General features: G+C 39.0%; 1 protein-coding gene across 1 annotated transcript in view; it reads left to right on the plus strand.

Moving 5' to 3' along the window:
• Positions 1-26474, plus strand: part of IL1RAPL1 (interleukin 1 receptor accessory protein like 1) — a 1468096-nt gene that overhangs the window by 704708 nt on the left and 736914 nt on the right. The window contains exon 3 of the mRNA XM_080653955.1: positions 11871-12150. Within this exon, the coding sequence (XP_080510081.1) occupies positions 11871-12150 (280 nt within the window). The remainder of the gene's footprint in view (positions 1-11870; positions 12151-26474) is intronic.

The raw sequence follows: 26474 nt of genomic DNA on the forward strand, positions 1-26474 counted from the left end.
TCACTTTTAAAACAATAAGAAAAGAAAAATAAAGATTCAAAGCCAATATGAGTCTTTTAAAAACATTTTTATTGATTTCAGAGAGGAAGAGAGAGATAGAAACATCAGTGATGAGAGAAAATAATTGATCAGCCTCCTCCTGTATGCCCCCTACTGGGGATTGAGCCTGCAACCAGGGCATGTGCCCTTGAACGGAATCGAACCGTGACCCTTTAGTCCACAGGCCAAAGCTCTATTCACTGAGCCAAACCGGTGTGGGCCACCCTATTTTCTTTAATTGTTTTTTAGAGAGAGAAGGGAGAGAAAGAGAGAAACATTGATGTGGGAGTGAAACTTTGATCCACTGTCTCCCGCATGCCCCCCTACCAGGGATTAAGCCTGCAACCCAGGCATGTGTCCTGGCCAGGAACAGAACCTGCAACCCTTTGGTGCATGGTATGATGGCCAGCCTAGTGAGCCACACTAGCTAGGACAAGATTTGAGATCTTAAAGATATGTCCTGCTATCTTATGATTTGTGCCAAAAGATTAAAAAAATATTTTGTTTCTATATAAGAAAAAATAACTTTATTCATAAGGACATGAATACTGAAGTATTTAGGGGTGAAATATCATTATGTATTTGCTTTAACTTATTTTCAAATGACTTAGGAAAAAAAGTGATACATAGTGTGAGAAATTGCACAAATGATAGAAAATGTTTACAAAGGAAAAAATATCAGTCATCATTTATTTCATTTAATTAAATGTCTTAATTATTGGAAAAGGCAACATATCCATAATTTATTTAGATATTTATCTAAATAATTTGAAAATATCTTGAATTATTCTTTATATTATTTTCCATCTTTTCCAAAAAAATATTACATTATAATAATTGTATAGTTTATTTTGAACATCATACATTTAGTCTAATGGTAGTAAAAGTTTCTAAGCCTGCCGAAACCGGTTTGGCTCAGTGGATAGAGCGTCGGCCTGCGGACTGAAAGGTCCCGGGTTCGATTCCGGTCAAGGGCATGTACCTTGGTTGCGGGCACATCCCCAGTGGGAGGTGTGCAGGAGGCAGCTGATCGATGTTTCTCTCTCATCGATGTTTCTAACTCTCTATCCCTCTCCCTTCCTCTCTGTAAAATATCAATAAAATATATATAAAAAAAAAGTTTCTAAGCCATACATCCTACATCTATTTCCACATTAAATGAACATAAACTGCATCTTATATCCAAGGTGCTATTATTTCTTCATTTCGCCCCTGCCTTTTCCTTAGCATGTAACTGTGAGCTGTTTGAAACCTTTCTCTTGATTGATAGTTAAGTACTGAATAACTCTAATTTCCAGAATATTTATGGTTTTCTTTCAACACTTCTCAGTAAGCATATTCAAAAAGAATGTATTAATATCTCTGACTATCCCCAACACAATTCTCCATTTTATTTTTATTGTTGACACTATTAAAGATGACCCAATTTTCCCATCCTTTGCCCATCTCCAACCAGCCCTCCCGCCCCCTCCCCCCACCTCTGACTATCACTATACAGACAGCCTCAGGTTACATCAGACTTGTTGTATATTGTTTCATGGTTACCTCGCCATCTCCCATTTATTTATTAAAAAAAAAAAGTTCCATCATTTTGACGTATGTACATATGTGCTTTATGTTTTTCATTATTTATTTACCACAAGTAAAGGTCAGGAATTGTTATCTTTCTTTTAAATGTTTTTTACTGTTTCACTTCATTACTGCTGTGTACGTGCTCCATGTGAGTGATGTACGTGCTTATGTAGGTGGGTTCTGACTTACAGTGAAAATCGTATAAGTCGCACTGTAGGAACGGAACGCCGACATAACCCAAAGACCTACTATATCAGTGGTTGGCAAACTCATTAGTCAACAGAGCGGCAAACCGCGGCTCGCGAGCCGCATGTGGCTCGTGAGCCACAGTTTGCCGACCACTGTACTATACCGTTGTCTCTGTCCATTGGTTATGCATATATGTTCTTTGGCTAATCTTTGTACCTTCTTTCATCCAGCCCCGCCTACTCCTCTCCCATTAGAAAGCTGACAGTTTGTGTCTTGATCTAATTTGTTGCTAACATTTTAGACTAAATATTTTTTCCTTTCACTTCAAGCATTTTACTTTCTCTTACAAATCTTCTGAGAGTTTGAGTAACTATCTATTGATACTGCTACTTTGAAAGTGTTTCTGCCTTTTTCACTGGCAGTGACATCCTCTGTGGCAGATGACCTGTCATTTGATTCTAGAATTGTATTGTAATTCAGATACTGGTAAAACAAGACATTGCTTATCACCAGAATTATAACTTTTAAAAATAAAATCCCAGGGGATCAAAGATGGCTGCCAATGGGAAGGCAGGCTGCAAGATAGTGTGTGAGTGAGAGAACAAAAGGAGAGGGTGTGGACGTACGGGGAGTGTCTATTTGTGAGTGAGGGACAGCTATATTCCAAGGGACTGTTGTTGGGGACTGCCGGACCAGGCTCCCCTGACCGGGCAGTCTTCGCTGCTGCTGAAATCTCTCCCAGAGTGACCGGCTCTGCCGCAGAGACCGTGCCATCTTGAAGGGGAGAGTGGCTGTGATCAGAAGCCTAGCCTTACTTTCAACTAGGAAGTATCAGATACCTCCCAGGACTCTACAACCACAACACCCAGGGACCAACTGCAAACCCACAAACACTGCATCTCAAGCAGCACAAATACGCAGACTCCGTATTTGCAGACTCCGGAGCGAGCTCTGCACCTTATAACGGAAAGTTCGGATTTCTCCAAGAGAAAGTATAATGAATACATTTGTGTTCAGTGCCTTGTGCATTGTGCCTTGTTGTGTTGTATTTTTGTGCCTTTCAGTCAACACAGGAGAGAGTGAGCTACATAACCAAACAACCGGAGAGGAGAGATCATAGGGAGACAAAGAAACAGCCAACATATGAAAGAAAAGGAGGCATCACCAGAAAAGAAAGTAAAGAAAATGGCGACAAGCAAGTTCTGTCAGAAAAAGAATTCAGAGAAATGTTCATAAGGTCACTGAAAAGGTTGGAAAACAAATTCAACAATATGTGTAAGAACCAAGAAGAAATGAAGAAGAACTAAGAAGAAGTGAAAAATGACATCACTGCAATAAAGAACTCAATAGAAAGCATCAACAGTAGACTAGAAGAAGCGGAAGACTTCTAGTGAGCTAGAAGACAAGGTAGGAAAAAATACCCAAGCAGAGCAGCATCTAAAAAAAAAACAACTTAAAAAACAGGAGGAGAGCCTAAGGGAACGTTGGGACAATACAAAAAGAAACAACATCCACATAATAAGGATGCCAGAAGGAGAGGAAACTGAGCAAAGAATAGAAAACCTGTTTGAATAAATAATGGCAGAAAACTTCCCTGATCAGGGAAGAAAAAACTCGCACAAGTCCAAGAAGCTCACAGAGTCCCAAACAAAATGAACCCCAAAAGACTGACACCAAGGCATATTATACTTGAATTGTCAAACACCAACAACAAAGTAAGAATCTTAAAAGTGGCCAGAGAGAGACTGAAAGTTACCTACAAAGGATCCCACATCAGGTTAACGACAGGTTTCTCAACAGAAACTCATCAGGCCAGAAGGGAATGGAAGGGAATATACCAAGTCATGCAAAGGAAAGGTCTGAATCTAAGAATACTGTACCCAGCAAGGCTATCAATCAAAACTGAGGGTGAAATAAGGAGCTTCACAGACAAAAAAGGACTAAGAGACTTTATCACCACCAAACCAGCAATGCAAGAAATGCTAAAGTGTATTCTGTAAAAAGAAGAAATAGGAAGCAAAGAAGGAACACAGGGGTAAAGAATAAAAATGGCAACAAACAAGTACCTATTGATATTAACTTTAAATGTAAATGGATTAAGTGACCCAATCAAAAGACTTAGGGTAGCTGAGTTGATAAGAAAACGTGACCCATATATCTGCTGTCTACAGGAAACCTACCTCAGAAAAAAGGACTCACACAGACTGATGGCGAACGGAAATGAAAAAAAAAAAAAGATGGGGTAGCAATAATTATATCTGACAACTTAGATCTCAAAGTGAAGGACATAACAAGAGATAAGGAAGGCCACTTCATAATACTAAAGGGAGCAATCCAACAAGAAGATATAACTCTGGTAAACATATACGCACCCAATACAGGAGCACCCAAATACATAAAAAAACTTTTGGAGGCTATCAAGGGAGAGATTGACAGCAATACAGTCATAGTAGGGGACTTTTAATATCCCACTAACACCACTAGACAAATCTTCAAATCTTCTAAACAAAAAATCAGCAAAGAAATATCAATCCTAAATGACTCACTAGATCAGATGGAATTAATTGACATCTTCAGAACATTTCACCCCAAAGCCACAGAATATATACATTCTTCTCAAGTGCACATGGGTCATTTTCAAAGATAGACCATATGTTGGGACACAGGTAAAGTCTCTTCAAATTCAAGAAGATAGAAATAATATCAAGCATCTTCTCAGATCACAATGGCATAAAATGAAATCAACTACCTGGAGGCTAATAGCATGGTATTAAACAATAACTGGGTTACCAGAGAGATCAAAGAATAAATAAAAAGCATCATAGCAACAAACGACAATGAAAACACAACAATCCAAAATCTATGGGATACAGTGAAAGCAGTCTTGAAAGGGAAGTTCATAGCTCTACAGGCCTACCTCAAAAAAACAAGAAACAATGGTAATAAATTATCTAACTCTACAACTCAAAGAGTTAGAAAGAGAGCAACAAGAAAAGCCCAGCGTAAGCAGAAGGAAGAAAATAATAAAAATCAGAGTGGAGCTAAATGGCATAGAGACCAAAAAAAAAAAAAAAAAAAAAAATACAGAAGATCAACAAAACCAAGAGCTGGTTCTTTGAAAGGATAAACAAGATTGATGAACATCTAGCCACGCTCACCAAGAAGCAAAGAGAGAGGACCCAAATAAAATTAGAAATGAAAAAGGTGAAGTAACAACCAATCCCACAGAAATACAAATGATTATGAAAAAATACTATGAAAAACTCTATTCCAATAAAATGGACAACCTAGATGAAATGGACTTATTCTTAGAAAAATACAAGCTTCCAAAACTCAAGCAAGAAGAATAAAAAACCTGAATAGGCCGATAACTACTGAAGAAATCGAAACAGCGATCAAAAGTCTTCCAGCAAACAAAAGCCCTGGTCTGGACGGCTTTACAGGGGAGTTGTACCAAGCATTCAAAGAAGAACTGAAACCTATCCTCCTCAGACTATTCCAAAAAATAGAAGAGGAAGGCACACTTCGATGCTCTTTCTATGAAGCCAGCATTACCCTACTCCCAAAACCAGATAAAGACACCACAAAAAAAGAGAACTACAGGCCAATATCCTTGATGAACATAGATACTAAAATCCTCAACAAAATTCTAGCAAATCGGATTCAGCAGTACATTAGAAAGATCATACATCATGACCAAGTGGGATTTATTCTGGGGATGCAAGGATGGTACAATATCCGCAAATCAATAAATGTGATACATCACATAAACAAACTGAGACAAAAATCACATAATCATCTCAATGGATGCAGAAAAAGCATTTGACAAAATCCAACACCCTTTCTTAATAAAAACTCTCAGCAAAGTGGGAATAGAGGAAACATACCTCAACATAATAAAGGCCCTATATGACAAACCTATAGCCAACATCATACTCAATGGGCAAAAACTAAACTCATTTCCCCTAAGAACAGGAACAAGACAAGGATTCCCACTTTCAACACTCCTGTTCGACATAGTACTAGAAGTGCTAGCCATAGTGATCAGACAAGAAGAAATAAAAGGCATCCAAATTGGAAAAGAAGTAAAACGGTCCTTATTCACAGATGACATGATACTATACATAGAAACCCCAAAGACTCCATCTAAAAACTACTAGACTTAATAAATGAATTTGGCAATGTAGCAGGATACAAAATTAACAACCAGACATCTATGGCCTTTTTATACACCAATAATGAACTCACAGAAAGATAAATGAAAAAAAAAAAAACAATCCCATTTACCATTGCACCAAAAAATTAACATACACTTAACTAAAGACATAAAACACCTGTACTTGGAAAACTACTGGACATGGAAAAAAGAGATAGAGGAAGACATAAACAAATAGAATAACATACCATGTTCATGGATTGGTAGAATTAACATCATTAAAATGTCCATACTACATAAAGCAAATTATAAATTCAATGCAATACCTATTAAAATACCAATGGCATATTTCAAAGATCTACAACAAACTCTCCAAAAATTCATCTGGAATAAAAAAGACCCTGCATAGCCACAGCTACCCTGAGAAAGAAGAACAAAGTTAGAGGGATCACAATACCAGACATCAAGATATATTACCAAGCCATGGTTCTCAAAACTGCCTGGTACTGGCACAAGAACAGACATATAGACCAATGGAACAGAATAGAGAACCCAGAAATTGACCCAAGCCATTATGCTCAATTAATATTTGACAAAGGAAGCAAGAGCATACAATGGAGACAAAACAGTCTCTTTAATAAATGGTGCTGGGAAATTTGGTAAGAGACATGCAATAAATAAATAAATAAATAAAAATAAAAAAGAAAAGAAACTAGATCACCAACTTACACCGTACACAAAAACAAACTCAAAATGGCTAAAGGACTTGAATGTAAGATGGGAAACCATAAAAATCCTACAAGACTCCATTGGCAGCAAAATTGCAGACATATGTCATAGCAATATCTTTACAGACATAGATCCTAGGGCAAGAGAGACTAAGGAGAAAATAAACAAATGGGACTACATCAAAATAAAAAGCTTCTGCACAGCAAAAGAAACCATCAACAAAACAACAAGAAAGCCCACTGCATGGGAGAACATATTTGCCAATGTTATCTCTGATAAGGGTTTAATCTCCAACATTTACAGGGAACTCATACAACTTTACAAAATGAAGGTAAACAATCAAATAAAAAATGGACAAAGGATCTAAATAGACACCTTTTGAAAGAGGACATTCACAAAGCCAAGAGACATATGAAAACATGCTAAAAATCACTAATCATCCGAGAGATGCAAATCAAAACAACAATGAGGTACCACCTCACACCTGTCAGAATGGCTATTATCAACAAATCAACAAACGACAAGTGCTGGAGAGGATGCGGAGAAAAAGGAACCCTCCTTCATTGTTGGTGGGAATGCATAGTGGTGCAGCCATTGTGGAAAAGAGTATGGTGTTTCCTCAAAAAGTTAAAAATGGAACTCCCATTTGATCCAGTAATACTACTTCTAGGACTATATCCCAAGAAACTAGAAACACCAATCAAGGATATATGCACCCCTATGTTCATAGCAGCACAATTCACCATAGCTAAGAGTTGGAAACAGCCTAAATGCCCACCTGCAGTGAGTGGATTAGAAAACTATGGTACATCTACACAAAGGAATACTATGCTGCTATAAAAAGAAGGAATTCTTACCATTTGCAGCAGCATGGATGGACCTGGAGAGCATTATGCTAAGTGAAATAAGCCAGTCAGTGAAAGAAAAATACCACATGATCTCACTCATTTATGGATATTAAAGAACATTATAACCTGATGAACAAAAAGATAGATACAAAGGCAGAGAAGCATCAAACAGACTGTCAAATTACAGCGGGAAGGCTGGGGAGGGGGAGGGAGGTAAGAGATCAACCAAAGGACTTGCATGCATGCATGCATATAAGCACAACCAATGGGCGTACGGCACTGAGGGGGGGGGGGGTGAGGGCATGTGCTAGGGGTAGGGGAGGCTGGGGGAAGGACAATATGGAAAAAAGGAGACAGACCATATGTACTACTATTTGTAATACTTTAAACAATTAAATTAAATTAAATCACACTAAGGATTAATTTCATGTAATGGGTCAAAGGTACGAAATTTTGTCGATAAATGCCACATGTAATTATATAACCTTGACATCTCTATTTGTGTACAGTTATGTCATCCTATTTAATGTGGTGTGCCACTTCTGCAGCATTGACAGGGATGATGGCAATGACTTAGACATTGCTGATGTCCACCAAGCTTCCAGCACCTTTTCTCTAGACAGTATCAAATACAGATCTTTACTAGGGGTCTTAGACAAAAGTTTAGTAGTTTAAATTAACTAAATTAAAGAATAATTGTGAAGTTGATAATAAGTTTATCAGGAAACTATACTATGGTGGTAGGGAAAATGAATTCTAGAGTCAGACATAGCTGGGTGAGAATCCTAGGACTTCCACTTATTAGCTTTCATTGAGTTTCTTCAGTTGTAACATTTAGTTGTTAATTTATTTACTCAATCATTCACTTTTCAATTACTACATGTGTGTTGAGCTGGTTAGCAGCATAATTCCAAGCACTGGAGCTCAAGAAGTGAGTTAGGCCCAACTGGTGTGGCTCAGTGGTTGAGCATTGACCTATGAACCAGGAGGTCACGGTTCAATTCCCGGTCAGGGCACATGACTAGGAATATGCAGGTGGCAGCTGGTCAGTCATTCTCTCTCATATTTGATGCTTCTAACTATCTCTTCCTCTCCCTTCCTCTCTGAAATCAATAAAAAGAAAAAAGAAGTGAGTTAGAAGGACAAAGTCATTGACCTCAAGGGGCTTACATTCTGTTGGTAGGACAGAAAGGAAAAAAAAAGTGGGTACATAGCGTAACATCAGATAGCAGTAAGTCCTATGAAAAAATATTAATGTAGAATCTGGATCTAGTGACCAGAACAGGACGCTGGTGTTTGAGAAAGGCAGTTAGAAAAGGCCTCTCTGGGGAGGTAATACTTGAAGGAAGGTAGGAAGGAAGGTAGGAAGGAAGGCATGCAGTTGGTTGGTAGGAAATGGAGGGAACAATGAATTGAAAAGCCTTAATAGATGTTTTTGTGGAGGGTAAATGAAAATTTGTAAACTCAGCCCTAGTTAAGTGCTCATTAGGTGTTATGTCTTATTTTAAGATAAGAAACATAGATAATTCAATAAATTATGTGCCTTCTTTGTTATAAAGTACATCTTCCTTTTCATCTTGATAATTTCCCTTCTCTCAAATTCTACATTATTCATCCTGTCCTCTTTTTTAATCATTAGTGAGTTAAACCCTGATGGCAATACTCAGATGCTACTGCTATTAGGGGTCCTCTTTTCTTGGTTTTTGCCTTTGGCTTGGTATTTGTATTCTGTGAGCTGTCACATTGATTATCTTGCTAAGTATTGGGCAACTGCCCTCTCTAAGCAGGAAATTCACAACTTCTCTGTGAATATGTTAATAGTGATATACCTGACCAGTGGAGACCTGTTTTGTGTGTGTGTTGGGGGGCAGGGGGAGTGTGTGCATGCGCTTGTGCACCCACAGGGGGAAGGGTGATAAAAATAATGTCAAAATGCCATTTGGAAAATGATGCTTTCAGATAACAAAGAAAGCCCAACTGATCTGAACCACCATCAGCCACATTTCCCACCATGGTTCCTACTTTATACTTCCCCCTGATGCTTCCAGAAATGAGACCAAAGTGTCCATTTACCTCTGACTCTTGCTGTGAAACCACTACTGGAGTTTGACCCGTTTTTATTATATGTTTCTGTCTTATTTGGCTATAAAACATTTATTCCTGATTTTATCTGTGTGGATCCAATCAGAGACAAACACCACACACTAATTTTAATAAGGAAAGTTTATATAAAAAAACTAGAGGCCCAGTGCATGAAATTCGTGCACAGGTAGGGTCCCTAGGCCTGGCTGGCGATCAGGGCCGATCAGGTTCCCTGCCTCCCCACCTCCCCACCTCCCCGCCTTCTCTTTCCCTTGCTCCCTCAGCACCACCACCACTGGTCGCGCCCCCCCCCCCCCATGTTCTGCACCATCCCCTGGTGGTCAGCCCACATCATAGTGAGCATTTGAACTCCTGGTCTCCCGGTCGAACTCCTGAGGGGACACTTTGCATATTAGCCTTATATAGAGAGATATTATTAAATGTAACAAGATATTGGCATAATGAAGGATTGGCTACTGAGAAAGATCTAATAATCTGCTCAGGTTATCATACAAAATACCATAGACTAGGTGGCTTATATAGCAGGAATGTATTTCTCACAGCTCTGGGGGCTGAGATTTCCAAGGTGAAGGCGCTGGTTGCTTTGGTTTCTGGTGAGAGCCCTCTTTCTGGTTTACAGATGAGCACCTGAAGGGCGGGGGGAAGAAGGAAAGGAAAAATTCAGGAGGGGAAGTGCTGGTGTCTCTTCTAACAGCACTAATTCTTTCATGAGGGTACTGGCCTGATAATCTCATTTAAACATACCTATCTCCCCAAGTACTATCACATTCATGGTTAGAGCTTCAAGGTATAACTTTTAGGAGGACACAAACATTCAGTCTATAGCAAAAGAGAACTCAAAAGAATAAAGGTTGCTCGTGGCCAAAACTGGTTTGGCTCAGTGGATAGAGCATCAGCCTGCAGACTGAAGGGTCCCGGGTTCAATTCCGGTCAAGGGCAAGTACCTGGGTTGCGGGCGCATCCCCAGTGGGAGGTGTGCAGGAGGCAGCTGATCGATGTTTCTCTCTCATCGATGTTTCTGGCTCTCTGTCCCTCTCCCTTCCTCTCTGTAAAATATAAATAAAATATATTTAAAAAAAAAAGAATAAAGGTTGCTCGTAACCCTATGGCTGATATACAGCATCCAAGGAAAAGCCCCTATCTTCCAAAGTCCAGAGTGAGATCCAAACCTTACTGGGAAAGTGCATGGCTTACTGAATGGTTGGTGGTATAGTGATGAGCATATCACTATACCTCCCAAGCAGTTGACCTGGGTAGTGCAAGTTCCTCAGCCAAGGACTTGACCCTTCCGGGTGTAGGAAATTGGAAGAACATACAAGTTATAGTAGGTAGGTGGGATATGCTTTATTACGAACAAATCAGCCAACAACTGGCTGGTCAGTGGCATCTTATATACACGCTCAAACAAAAGAGGCCTCGTGCTAATTAGTGACTTTAGTGCTATATTGATATAAACAGGTTACATAAGGGTGTGCTTGCAAAGTACATATAGTGCTGCTGCTGAGTCACTGCCTCGCGCATGCATAGGCCAAAGGGGCCTTTACCCTGGTAATACTGCCTGCATGCTTGCGGACGGCAAGTGGGCCTTTAACCTCCAGTGTGCTCTGGTCAGGGCTCCCACATCACTGAAGTGCCACACTGGCTGAACTTGCAAATCTGCTCTCTGTAATTTGACAAACACTCCTCCTCTAAAGCACCTGCGAAAGCCGTTTGTGGGAAAGTGTCTCACGTGAGGCTATGGTACAAAATTGCCAAGCTGCTGGCTGCCTGGCCCTGAGTGCCAGGAACCGGTTGCTGGAGAAGCCTTGCCCTCGGCAAGAGCCCTTCCAGCAAACACACTTGGACCAGGGAGCACAACCCTTTGCTGCCCGCAATGTCTCTTCAGCACCCTCTACCAACAGCGCTTCAGTGGCAGCTAGCAGAAGTTTCCAGGGTCCGGGTCCATTTTCAAAGAACAGACAAAAAGGGTGGATAGGCCGATGTAGAGTAGAAAGGCAATAAACCAATATCCACCACACTGCAGAGGCAAGCTGAGTGACGAATATGTTGTTTGTCAGCATGGTAAATTACTTTTCGGTGTCATTCTGCGTTTTATCCATGGCTGAATTCTCTGTGCCTAGAATAGAGTCTAGTCCAATATGGGTATTCAATATACTTGAATGAATAACAAATGAATGAAGTAATTCTTAAAGCTTTCTCTAATGTTCTCTCTCTCTCTCTCTTTCTGTTTTTAGCTGATGGATGCACCGACTGGTCTATTGACATCAAGAAATATCAAGTTTTGGTCGGAGAACCTGTTCGAATCAAGTGTGCACTCTTTTATGGTTATATCAGAGCAAATTATTCCCTAGCCCAAAGCGCTGGACTCAGTTTGATGTGGTATAAAAGCTCTGGTCCTGGAGACTTTGAAGAGCCAATAGCCTTTGATGGAAGTAGAATGAGCAAGGAAGAAGACTCCATTTGGTTCCGGCCAACGTTACTCCAGGACAGTGGTCTTTATGCCTGTGTCATCAGGTATCTATTTAATTCTACTACTGCTGACTCAATTCACATGCTGCTTTCTTAGACTTAAATTTTGCTGCTATCCCTTTCACCTAAGGTATTGTCCCAATATTTGTGTGTGTTGCTGCTTTCTAAAATTTAGAATCTAAATCTTCAAAAGATGGGATAGGAATTTATATTGAGACATTATTTCTGGCTTATGGAGAAAAGAGATACCATCTGGGTATCTACTTATGATGCCAGAAATTACTAAAGACTATGAAGTAAAATTTATAGACGAGGTGAAATGTTGCAAATCAAATGCAAGCAAAGACTTGCAGGAAGGATGCATGGTTTATTGCTAAATGGGTTGTAACATTTTGTTATTGCCCTTCACAGACAGATAGAGCACAGATAGCTCTGGTTCGCACACATCTGCAGAGATGATTTAGGTAATGTGTGTTGTGCACAGGAATAGGCAGGCAGCATTGGCATCTTAGGGAATATGAATACAAAGGCTGTGTTCCAGATCATTTTCTTAACTGAAAGTGCTGCGTCAATACCACCATTTACCCGGGTCCCTCAGGGCCAATTCAAAAGTTAATAACAAAGTCTATGCCCTTGTTCCATAAGAAACTCATCACACATCCACACATCTTTGTCTGTTTGCAGAAGAGACATATGTAGTTTGTTTAATAATAATACATTGAAACGGTATCTATGTAACACATGAGGAGTTAAAAAATATCAGTGTAAGAAGTTAGCCCTGCATGGATTGTGAATCACAGCTGGCAGGAATGATTGTGGGTGGCATTAGACCAGCAATTTTCAAACTTGTCCATCTCATGGCACACATAAACTAATTTCTAAAATTCTGCAGCACACCAAAAATAAATGTTAAATAGGTATAATTTTGATTCATTCACACTGGGTGGCTACTGTTGTGTTGGCTATTGTCATTTTTTTCTATTTGACAATCTAAGAGGGAAAAGGTCAGTGCCCCTGACTCAATAGTCAGGTATTGCGTGTTTTAAAAATTCTGACATCACACCAGTTGAAAATTGCTGCATTAGATTATAAGAACATTGTCAAAGCAGGTTATAGGCATATAAAGGATCTGTTTAAATCTATTCCTTTGTCTTCCTAAATCTTAAAAAGATGTGATTAAAATTTATGTTGAGACATTATTTTTGGCGTATGGAGAAAAGCGATACCATCTGGATAGCTACTTAAGTTGCCAGAAATTATTAGATTCATTAAGAGATATAAAACCAAAGTTAATTTAGTTAATTCTCAATTTGAAGATCCTGGTGTATTTTTTTAAACAGATTTTTATTGATTTCAGAGAGGGAGGGAGATGAAGAGAGAGATAGAAACATCAATGATGAGAGAGAATCATTAATTGGCTGCCTTCTGCATGCCCCCTACTGGAGAGGGAGCCCTCCGCCCAGGCATGTGCCCTGACCTGGAATCAAACCAGTGACCTCTTGGTTCCTGGGTCCATGATCAACCACTGAGCCACGCTAGCCAGGCTCACCTAGTGTGTTTTTCAAAACAGAATTCAACCTCCACTTTTGAAATTCTCATTGGCACTTATCACTCCTCTGACATAAGGATTGTGCCTCCACCTTGTTTTTACCTGTAAGAATTAACTTTATGCTGATTCATGGCTACAGGTGTATCAGGACATTAAAATAGGTCAAAGCCACATAAAAATGTTAAACAGAAATTTATCTTTTTAACACTGGCAAAATATATTTAGGTTAATTTTTGAAAAATATAAATGAATACAAGTAAAATTGTGCTTGGGAAAAAAGTGGACTGGGTTGTGAAACAACAAATTTACCATTTCTTTGGTGACTCTTAATCTTTTCCTTCAGGTATACCAAGCTTTGTATGTTCAAGCATAACTATTATTAGAAGTAGAGATTTTGTAGGGACATTGATAAATAATTGCCACAGTAGTACAGTTAAGATTACTCTTTGGACTGGCTGTTCTCACTTGACTAATACTAATTTGATTTAATTTCACATCTGCTGTGATTCTTTAAAAAAATCATTATTCCTGATTGTTCATGCATGTGTAGAGGTGATTTTTCAAGAGAAGAAAATGTGTGTCCTCATTTATCTGAGATTAGAATTGAGCTGAATCTCCATAGTCTAACATTTAATTTCATTATGTGTCATTGATGGGGGAAAATGTATTCACATTAGTAATATGAATTCTTAAAGCACTGAGGTCGCAAATTTTTGATGTGTTTACATATACATTATGATCCAATGCTCTAAGAAATTGCATTAAAATGTTCCGCAATTTATAATTGCAATAAGGAATGAAAGAGCGAAAGTTTCAAAAACCATGCCTATGTGTATGTCTATGTTTTAATGGAAGGTCAAACTAAAAGACAAACACCTTAAAGTCTATGTGTCAAGTGGAGTTCTAGAGAAAGTGATAATCACAGGAAAGATAAGTTTATCACTGAAATTCAAATATTCCAATTACTTTGAAGCTAGTGTTGATATGGCTCCTTTTTTCAATTAGGAAAGTGATACTAAAAATCATAAATAGCAGTTTTGATAGCATGGCTTGGTGTTGATGTTAAGGGAACCCGGGACAGTTAGTTGAGTCACTGACGTTTTGGCACATTGTTAGTTATCAGGCCAAAAAACTGTCACCATGAGTTTTTAAATAATCCACTTTCAAAGAATATTTTAGAAGTTTAAATATTTTAGCTGCTCCTTAAATGTTCTAGTCTTCTTGATAAGTATTCTGGGTATTAAACTTATCAATGAAAAAGCTATAATAAGCTGCTTCATGTATAGCTAATTTGCATTTACACCTAAATATTTACAATTATATGTTTTAAATAATGGAAATGCCTAAGACTACTCTCAGTACAATGCATGAGAACTTTCCTACTTTCTTCTATTTGTATCTATGTTTGGACAGAATAATACCTCTTAAATCTTTGCTCCATATAACTGGCCTTTTACTCTATTTTTATCCTTACAGAATTTTTATTTATTTTTTGCGTGAAAAAGTGAATGAAGGGGAGCAACATAAAACATGTTTTCTTTTTCTTTATTGCCACTAAAAAATACATTTGCTTTCTAAAAAATAAAATTTTCCTGCGCTCTTGACCTCCCAGTTTTATAATCCCCCTCTTCAGAGCTGTGCCCTGTTAGCAGTTTCTTATGAACTTGTAAGTATTTTAATGCCCCCCAAAGGGTAGCTAGCGTACTAAGTTTGTGGCACCTTATTCTTTTACTAAAGTTTTTATTTTTGAGGCAGTTGTAGATTCCTATTCAGTTGCAAGAAATAATATAGAAAGGGCTTATGAATCCTTTAACTGGTGTCTCTCAGATGTTCTTCAATGAATGAATAAACACTGTGGTAATAGCCATACCTTGGAACACTACGCAACAATAAATAACAACAAACTATAGAACGAACACATGCAGTAATTTGGATGGATTTCAACAGAATTATACTGAGTGAAAAAAAAATCCATTTCTAAAAAGTTATATACTATATGATTGCATTTATATAACATTCTTGAACTGAAAATATAGATACGGAGCCCTAGGCAGTTTTGCTCAGTGGATTGTGGTCAAGGGCACATGCCCAGGTTGCAGGCATGATCCCCAGTAGGGGGCGTGCAGGAGGCAGCTGATCAATGGTTCTCTCTCATCATTGATGTTTCTATCTCTCCCTCTTGCTTCCTCTCTGAAGTGAATAAAAATATATTTTTAAAAGAATGATATATTGAGGACTTACATATTCTCCAAAATAGAAAGGGTGCTTTGCTGTTGAATAAACATCCCTTACTAACCCCCTATTTCCCATAGAATAAAAAAATCTTGCATCTGCAGATTTTGTGGTTTCCCCACTGCCATTTAGACATGTTTCTGCCCATAACATGAAAATGTTTGAGCCTTTTGCCTTATGCTCCCAGATGATACTAAAAGAAATATTGATTGGTCAGAGAGTACAAGGGGGAGGGCAGCAAAAACTCAGCTCAGATGTCTTGAATAAAATGAAAACACAGTAAAAAGTTAAAAGAAACTCAGCTCCTGAAAGATATATCATAAATTCTTTGAGGACAGAAGCTGCATTGTGTTAGTATCCTTATTACCTAGTGTAAAAAAACAACACATGGATTGATGGAAAACACACAAAAATAAAACTTTTCTCCACCTCTACAAGGGTATTTCAAGTGCACTCTTGGTTTCTCAACAGAAATAATAGAAAAAGTTCAATCTCATATTTATATTGTATTGCTTTTTTAATGATTTTATTTTTCTAGAACACCCTCGGAAGCCTCACTTTGTTCAAGCTTCACATCTCTGCATGGTGAGAAGGGCATGCCCACTTTACAGAGTTAGAAAATGAAGAAAACAGATGTGAATAGACTTTTCAAATTTGCACAACGAAGTGGGGCTGCAAAATACAAAGTTTGACTTTTTAAAGTATATATCTATTTTTAAGGAAATATGGACGATCACTAAAAGAAAGTGAAGTCCACCACTGCCAAAAATTTCAAACCTTAATATGTATAATTAAGAAGAGTGAGTCTGGCCAGTTTTGCTCAGTGGATAGTGCTTTGGCCTGCAAACGGAAGGGTCCCAGATTTGATTCTGGTCAAGGGCATGTACCTTGGTTGCAGGCTCCTCCCTGGCCTGGGCCCTTTTCAGGGCACTTGCAGGAGACAACAAATTGTTGTGTTTCTCTTTCATTGATATTTCTCTATGTCTTTCTCTCTCTTCCATTCTCTCTAAAAATCAATGGGAAGATAGCCCTGACCAGTTTGGCTCAGTGGATAGAGTGTCGGCCTGTGGACCGAAGGGTCCCAGGTTCGATTCCGGTCAAGGGCATGTACCTTGGTTGTAGGCACATCCCCAGTGGGGAGTATGCAGAATGCAGCTGATCGATGTTTCTCTCTCATCGATGTTTCTAGCTCTCTATCTCTCTCCCTTTCTCTCTGTAAAAAATCAATAAAATATATTAAAAAAATAAAAAATCAATGGGAAAATATACTTGGGTGAGGATTTAAAAAAAAAAAGAAGAGACAGTGCCCCCCCTCCATCTGTCTTATTTGACAACCAGAGATAAGCATTGGAAACAATTTGGGCAATTTAGTATACTTTCAGACATTTCGCTATGCCCATACAGACATATCTAAATGTGCCTGCATGCACACACACATTCTCTCATCCATTTATATGCAAACACATAAACATGTATACATGTTTTTAAAACACAGATTGGATTATGGTCTGTTGTTCTATAACTTCTCCCCACCCTCCTCACCCCACCCCCAGCCCCGCAGTATGTTTTCATTGCACTCTGAAGCTCCTAATAACAAGGAAGTTTGGTTGCTGACTAGTAATTTTGTTATTTTCATGTTCCTACCAAACAGTGGCTTAAGGATCTTGTTTTTCTGCAGATTACCGCTGTGGGCCTCTAGGTTGCTGCAGATGACATGCTGGGCATTCCTGATGCTACCACAGTGTCATCATCACCTTCTGAACAGCAGTATTGGTGCCCTGCCCCTTTTGGCTCCTCTGCTGTAGTCCTCTTTTAAGAAAAGTTTATTGGTTTCAGAGAGGAAAGGAGAGGGAGAGAGAGAGATAGAAATATCAACGATGAAAGAGAATCATTGATTGGCAGCCTCCTGCACACCCCACCCTGGGGATCTAGCCCCCAACCCGGGGATGTGCCCTGATGGGGAATTGAACCGTGACCCTCCTGGTTCCTAGGTCAGTGCTCAACCACTGAGCCATGCTGGCTGGGCTCTGCTAGAGTCCTCTTGATGGTACCATTCATCTGTCACATCCAAAGTCACAGCACTCTCTGAACAATAGTGTGTCTTTCCCAAACTAACCATAGCAGCTGCTGCTCTGCTGTTCCTCAGTTTCCCAGAATGCCTTCTGCTTCTGATGGACAGCTGCCTTCAGAAGGGGTTTAGAAGTCTACATGTTAAACTGTCTGGCCAAGGCACTGCCAGTGTGGGATGTGGCCAGTCTTATCTTCTTCAGTGATAGCCTATACTATGCTTCCTTATAGTCCTTCTTAGGCTTAATCAAGAACTACTATAGAAGGGTAAGAGCTACTCTGTAATTTTGTTAGCCAATACTCAAAAAGACTCAGGATTCTAGCCAGCAAAGCAAAGACCAATGTCTAGGTAGGATGTTGGCTAAAAAGACACTGTAGTGCAGAGGACTTAGCTCCTAGTGCAGTGTGGTGAAGTGGGATGTATATATGTGTATGGAGTCAGAAACACCCTTATTTGTATTTAGAGGTAGAATTTATACTTCCTTTTTTTCTTCTTCTTTTTTAATTTCTTTATTGATTAAGATACTACACATGTGTCCTTATTCCCCCATTACCCCCTCAGCCCCTCCACTCATGCCCTCACCCACCTATTGTCTGTGTCCATTGGTTATACTTCTGATAAATTTCTAGAAAAATAAAATCATTAAAAAACTTCAAAAACTAAAAACAACATTTTTTTCAAATGACATATAATGTGTTCTCTCTTAATATCTAGTTCTTTTGCTAGTCTTGATATTCTCTTTAGAGACTTAATCATGTTTTCTCATTGAAAGTACATATTAAGCTTCTATCAAAAGCTACTTAGTGAAATCCATTTATTTAGTCATCCATTTAACAAATATCTACTGATAACTAAGTAATGTGCTAACGTTTAGGATTACAAAAATTAAAACACACACACACACACACACACACACACACACACACACACACAGTTTTTGCCTGCGAATAGTTACCATAAGAGAAAGTAAGTGTGGAGTAAATTGTTCTAGATACTATGATTATAGTTTAAATATTGTGGGGTTCCACCAAGATGAAGTAACCCCATTCTTCCAGGTTCTCCCCCTTACAACAAAAATGGTGAATATAATGCAGCAAACAAGCATTGTAAATCTGTGAAAGGTGGGAAGAAGGATTATCTAGGGACCTCAGGATTTGAGGAATGACATAACCACAGTGCTCCAATTGCCTCCCCACCCCCACCAGGTGATGTTGGCAGAGCCAATATTCTGTCCCCTGCCTGGCAGAAGCAGGCAGCAGTGATATGATCCACTGCTGTGAGAGGTTCACCACACCTGATGAGTGGGGGCTGATCCTCCATCCTTTGCCCAGTGTACTCCGTAACATATTCCTCTGCATGAATAGTGGCCCCCTCCACCCAACCTCCAGGAGAGAAATGGACAACATCTGTAATACTGTCAACAATAAAAAATAACTTCAAAAAAAGATGCTCAGCGTCATCTGTCATCAGGGAAATACAAGTGAAAATGGCTAAAGTTAAGAAGAGTGACAAAATTGCCAAAACCGGTTTGGCTCAGTGGATAGAGCGTCAGCCTGCGGACTGAAGGGTCCCGGGTTCGATTCCGGTCAAGGGCATGTACCTTGGTTGCAGGCACATCCCCAGTGGGAGGTGTGCAGGAGGCAGCTGATCGATGTTTCTCTCTCATCGATGTTTCTAGCTCTCTATCCCTCTCCCTTCCTCTCTGTAAAAAATCAATAAAATATATTAAAAAAAAAAAAAGAAGAGTGACAAATGATGGAGATGCATTGTTGGTGGGAATGTAAAATGGTACAACTGTTATAGGAAACAGTTTGAAGACTTTTTGTTTTCCTTATATATACAGCTACCATATGACTCAGCAATTCTACTCCTAGGTATTTATCCAAAATAAATTATATATATATATATATATATATATATATATATATATATATATATACACACACACACACCCAAAAGAATAGTGTCAATGGGGTCTAGTGGCAACCTGAGCCACCCCCACGTGGCAGCAATGAGGATCTCTAAGGCACTGTACATCAGGAATAGTCACTGCTAGGCTTCACTCTTCCATAGGATCAGTGGGGCTCAGTAGCAAGCAAAGCTTCCAACCTCCACAAGGCAGAACAAGATGGTGGGAGGCCAATTGGTGTGCAGTTTCCCACCTCCCATCCCTGTGTCACTGTGGCTCAGCAAGGGTGAGCTTATTCCCCCACTGGAGGCATAAAGCCATATGAGCTCATGCCGCTCTTTCACCAGGAATGTGTCAGCAGGACTGAGCAGGAAGCTGAGCATACATAGCCAAACGGCCCTGCTGTGACATTTCACCAGGAGGTTTGCTTGCTTGAAAAGAAAGATGAAATAGGATTCAAATTCTCATAATATCGAAAATGTGCAGGATACACAATAAAATAACACTCACTGGTCATATTATGAGTCAGGAAAGTCAGAACAAGAATGAGAAAAGACAACAGATACCAACTCTGAGATGAATCAGATGATGGAATTATCTGACAAGGATTTTATATTTTATTTTTAAAAAGTTATTGTTGAAAGTATTACAGATATCCCCAAATATTTTTAAGCAACCATAATAAAAATACTTTGGCAAGCAACTATAAAATCTCTTGAAACGGATGAAAAAAAGGAAATATATCAGCGAAGTAATATAATTTACAAAAGAGAAACAAATAGAAATTATGGAACTGAAAAATACAATAACCAAAATAAAAAGTAATTGCTACTGTATTAACATTTTACTTGTGAAGGCCGAAGAACATCAAATTGCCAGGTCCTCTGGATATCTCTTTTCTTATTTCTTCCCTCTTGATTGAATTTATTGGGGTGACATTGATTAACAAAATTATCCAGGTTTCAGGTACACAATTATATACATCATCTGCACACTCTATTGTGTTTTCACCACCCCACGTCAAGTGTTCATCACCTATTATCCCCTCTATACCTTCCTCCACTTCCCCTCATCCAACTCCCCCTGGCAATCACCACCCTTTTGTCCATGTCTGGGAGTTTTTTCTCTTTTTTTTTTCTTCTCCTTTTTTACTCAATCCCTCCACTCCCACCAACCCCACCTCCAACAGCTGTCAGCCTGCTCTCTATGAGTCTGCTTAGATTTTGCTTGTTAGTTCATTTTGTTCATTAGATACCACATGAGTAAAATCATTTGTCTTTCTCTGACTGGCTTATTTCACTTAGAATAATGCTTTCCAGGCCCATCCATGCTGTCACAAAAAGTAGTATGGCCAAATAGTATTCCATTGTGTAAATGTACCAGAGCTTTTTCAATCCATTCATCTACTGATGGACACTTGGGCTGCTTCCAAATCTTGGCTATTATAAATAATGCTGCAATGAACATAGGGGTGCATACATTTTTTTGAATTAGTGTTTTGGATAAATACCCAGCAATGGAATTGCTGGGTCAGAAGGCAATTCCATTTTTAATTCCTTGAGGTAACTCCATACTGCTTTCCACAGTAGCTTCACCAGTCTGCATTCCCACCAATAGCACATGGGGATTCCCTTTTCTCCACATCCTAACCAGCATTTGTTCATTGATTTATTGATGACAGCTATTCTAACAGTGTGATGTGATATCTCATTCTGGTTTTAATTTGCATTTTTCTGATGATTTGTGACACTGAGCATCTTTTCATATGTCTATTGGTCATTAGATATCCTGTTTAGAGATTTAATTGATATCTTTAGAGCATTTTACTCCAGAGCAGCAGAATATACATTCTTTCAAGTGTATATGGAATATTTCTAAGATAGACCTCATGTTAGGCCACAAAACAAGTCTCAATAAATTTAAGAAGATTGGAATCATATCAAACATCTTCTCTTACCATAATGGTATGAAACTAGAAATCAATCATAAGAAAAACACTGAAAATCACATAAAGACATTGAGACTAAATAACATATTACTAATCAATGAATGGGTTAACAGTGAGGTCAAGGAAGAAATTAAAAGATACCTTGATTCAAAGGAAAATGAGAATACAACAACCAAAAATCTTTGGGACACAGCGAAAGCTAACAGTGAAATAAATTCATAGCATTACAAGCATATCTCAAGAAACAAGGAAAATTTCAAATAATCTAACTTTACACTTAGTGAAGTATATTTTCAGTTGCCTAATAGTTCAATTTTCCTGTTTGTCCAAGAGGCACATTGAATTCAACAATGTACCAAAATGTATTTCAATACCTACTTCAACAGATCTATTTCCTCCTCTGATGATTCCCCCTTTCTTAGTAAATAGGATCACCATCATTTCAGGGGCACCAGCTGGGAAATTGCCACTTACCTTTGTTTCCTTCACCTTCTTTACTTTGCGTTAATTGGTTACCAAGACCTGTTCAATTTACCTTAAGTATGCCTTTTTAGTTTATTCTTTCTTGTTTATACCAATATCTGCTCTCCTGGTGAGTGCAATGTCTTTCATTAACATTTAAAATGTATTTATTTTTCAATTACAAGTTACATTTAACATTATTCTGTATTATGTTCAGACATACAACAAAGAGGTTAGAAAATCATGTACTTTATGGAGTGGTCCCCCACTGCTTCAAGTACACAACTGGCACCATACATAGTTATCACGATATTATTAACTATGTTCCCTATGCTATAATCTACATCTCCGTGCCTGTTCTGTTACTGCCCAGCTGTACTACTTAATTTATTTACCCTTTTCACCCAATCCCCCAAAACCCTCCCCTCTGACAGCTGTCAAACCCCTCCCCTCTGACAACTGTCAGTCAGTTCTCTGTATTTATGCAATGCCTTCTCACTTGGTTTCCCTGCCTCCAGGTTATTTCTATTTTTTAAAAAATATATTTTTTATTGATTTTAGAGAGAGAGGGAGAGAGAGAGAAACATCAATGATGAGAGAGAATCATGGATTGGCTGCCTCCTGCACGCCCCCTACTGGGTATCGAGCCTACAACCTCGGACATGTGCCCTGACTGGGAATCGAACTGTGACCTCCTGGTTCATAGGTTGATGCTCAATCACTGAGCCATGCTGGCCGGGCTTGTTTCTATTTTTGTCACTATTCCACACTGCTGCAGAATTATATGTCTACAACAGAGATTATTTTATTTCTTTACCTAAAAGTCTTTGATGGGCTTTAATACCCAGCAAAATGAAGTCTAAAGATACTGCTTGGCATACATGCCCCTTTAAAAAAAAAAAACAAAAACAAAAAAACAAAGAAACAAACAAAAAAAAACAGCTTCGACCTTTCATTCCAGACTCATTTAGAGTGTTTTTCTCTGTAGGAAACTTGTGCTATGTTCTCACCATGCTTCCTGCTGTTTGCAGGTGAAAGTGTGAATTTTACTTACTCTTTCACTCTTTGATCCTTCATCTAAAATTCCATTTTTCCATTGCTTCTTTGAATAGTTGTTTCTTGAAGAAGATCTAGTATATGTTTGTCACCTTTCTACCTTTCCCAATTTCTCCATAGACAGTTGTGAGAGGAAAATACCCCAAAACAAAGGGGCTTAAAACAACAATCATTTTATTTGTACCTAATTCTATAATGTGGGCTGGTCTCTGATGGGAGCTGCTTCTCCTGATTTTGCCTATAATCACTTGAGGCCAAAACTAGGATACAGGTTTGGCTGAACCTGTCTCATCATGAATTCTCAGGGCCTCCCTTTCTCCATGTGGTCTCTTCAGCTGTCTCCCTGGCAGAATAGCCAGTTTTATGTGGTGACTAAGAATGTGTAAACACTTGACAGGCACCTGCTTACATCATGGTTATGAATATCCCATTAGTCAAGTCCACAGCTAACATGAAAGAGACTTTACTAGTACAAGTGCTTGAATACCATTAGGTGTGGTTCATTGGTGAGACCAACAAAATACCAGCCCAACAGAATCTACCCTTTGGTGCCTAATAGTTCGTTGTCATTTATATGCAAAGTACATTAACCCCATTCCTATCCACCCCTGATGTCTTTTTTAAAATATGTATTTTTATTAATTTCAGAGAGGAAGGGTGAGGGAGAGAGAGATAGAAACATCAATGATGAGAGAGAATCATTGATTGGCTGCCTCCTGCACATCCCCTACTGGGGTCAAACAACCTGGGCATGTGCCCTGACCTCTAGGTTTCTGGGCCTAGGCTCAACTGCTGAGCCACACCCAGCTTGGGCACCCCTAAAGTCTTATCTTATTACTAGAGGCCCAGCTCATGACATTCGTGCCCTCATGGGGTGGGGGTGGGGTAGCCCAGCCTGCACCCTCTCACAGTCCAGGAGCCCTCTGGGGATGTCCGACTGATGTTTCCAAGGAGAGTGGGCCTAAGCTGTCAATCAGACATATTTAGTGCTGCTGTGGAGGCCGGAGAGGCTCCTGCCACTGCCTTTGCGCTTGCCAGCCGTGAGCCCGGCTCAGGACTTCTGGCTGAGCAGTGCTCCCCCTGTGGGAGCGCACTGACCACCAGGGAGCAGCTCCTGCATTGAGCGTCTGCCCACTTGGTAGTCAGTGCATGTCATAGTGACCAGTCATTCCGCATTTTGGTCAATTTGCATATTCACCTTTTATTGTATAGGATGACTTCAGAGTCAGGCTAGAAGACTAGGATCTCATTTTCTAAATCTCTTATGAGCATGAAAGAGGTTCTTATTTTTTAAATTTAAATTCTTTATTGTTTAAAGTATTACATGAGTCTCCTTTTCCCCCCATTGATCTCTCCCCGGCCACCCTCACCCCCCAGCACATGCCCTCACCTCCCTGGTGTCTGTGTCCATTGATTATGCTCATATGCATGCATACAAGTCCTTTGGTTGATCTATTACCCCTTCACCTCCCGCCTTCCCTCATAGATTAGACAGTGTGAAAAGAGGTTCTTCATGCTTAGTTCCCTGAGTGCAACTACTCAGGAAGGACTTCTCTTAATCCAGAGCTCTGTGAGATAAAAAGATATCTAACCCTCACATTCCCAACATACAATGGTCAGACAGGGATAAGATAATTAACTAAATAGCCCCTTTATAAAGGGGGGAGGAGTGTTGGGGATGGGATATACAGAGTAGTCACTGGCTCATAGTAATTCTAAAATCCAGCTGGGCACATGTCAGCAGTTTCTTGATTAAGGCTCAGTTCTTATTGGGAGTGGTTGTCAGTGGCTTGTGGGTTCATCTTCTTTTCCACAGAAAGTTTCAGACTCAGAAGCCTCTGTTTAATTCGATCATCACCTGTCTGTTTTAGTAGAAGCTAGTATGATTCTTTAAACTTCTGTGAGCCTTTTATGTATTAAATTGTAATCCACTCCATTAAACAAAGGCCGCACTCACAAATATCTTTGAGACAGATTTCTCTCTACTTTGGTGTTCAAGTCAGGGTGCTGAAAGACAATGCACCAAAGTTTCTTAGCTACCCCTTTGCCTAGCTACTCTTGGGGTATGCCTCATAAACCCTCCAAGCTAAGAGTCTTAGGGTTTCCTCATAGACCTTCCTAGCTACCCTCTCTGGGTGGTAGAGTATGCATTTTATCCCAAATGTATTATCACTGATATGATTTCTCCTAAGAGCCAATGTGGGATAGTGCTTGTCACAGAAAAGACAAGGCTTAGTGTTCTTAGACTACCTTGTGAAAGACACCAATTCTTATAATTTTCCATGAGAAAATAAAATAATTCTACTTTTTGTGACATCTCTTGTTTGAAACAAGCACAAATCATGAACTGCTTATCTTACATCATGATTACAAAAGACAGGTTGTTTTACACTTTCTCTGCAATATATCTTTCCTGTCACCAGGCAGAAGTGGAAAGCAATACTATTTTAGTCCTAAAAGATCCACAACAAGTGACTGCAATAGCTGTAGCATAAATAATTTAAGTCATTCATTTTAATCTATGTATAGAATATAACTATCATATTTATTATTGTTTTATGTGATTCTCTTTTAAAGATCAAGTCATTCTTGGATAAAAGGATAAATGTCAGCATTCTTTAAAAAGTATTAAAATTTACACCCCAAGGAAGTCTTTCTAATTTGTTCAGGGCAATCAAATTCCATATAAATGGTTTATATCCTACCCAGAAACTTTAATTATCATATGCATATGTGTTTCAAGGACCTAAAGTAGTTCCACAATCTTGGTTTCTTAATTGTTAAAGTACCTCTCTTAATTGAAACCAGAGTATACCCTTGAAAATATCAGGTGTAATTTATAGGTTGTAAAAAACCCAATTATACTACATAAGCTAGTCCTTTTAAAAACCTATATGCAATTGCATGTATTTAAAGTTTCAAGTCTGGATGCAGATTCCTTTATGGATGAGAAATTAAAATTGGGGAACTGCACATCAGGCACTCTTCGTATGTTCTCTTGGTGAGAACATGTGGTACTTGCCTTAATAGACTTCTAAGAGATTTTCCAGTTGCATAATTTTGATAATGCCTGGAGATCATGCTGAAGTGGTAGATTAAGCTAGAACAGATAATAAATTTAGCTTTCTTTCTATGTTTGAGACAT

This window comes from Plecotus auritus, assembly GCF_963455305.1.
Source record: "Plecotus auritus genome assembly, chromosome: X".
Taxonomy (NCBI): Eukaryota; Metazoa; Chordata; class Mammalia; order Chiroptera; family Vespertilionidae; genus Plecotus; species Plecotus auritus.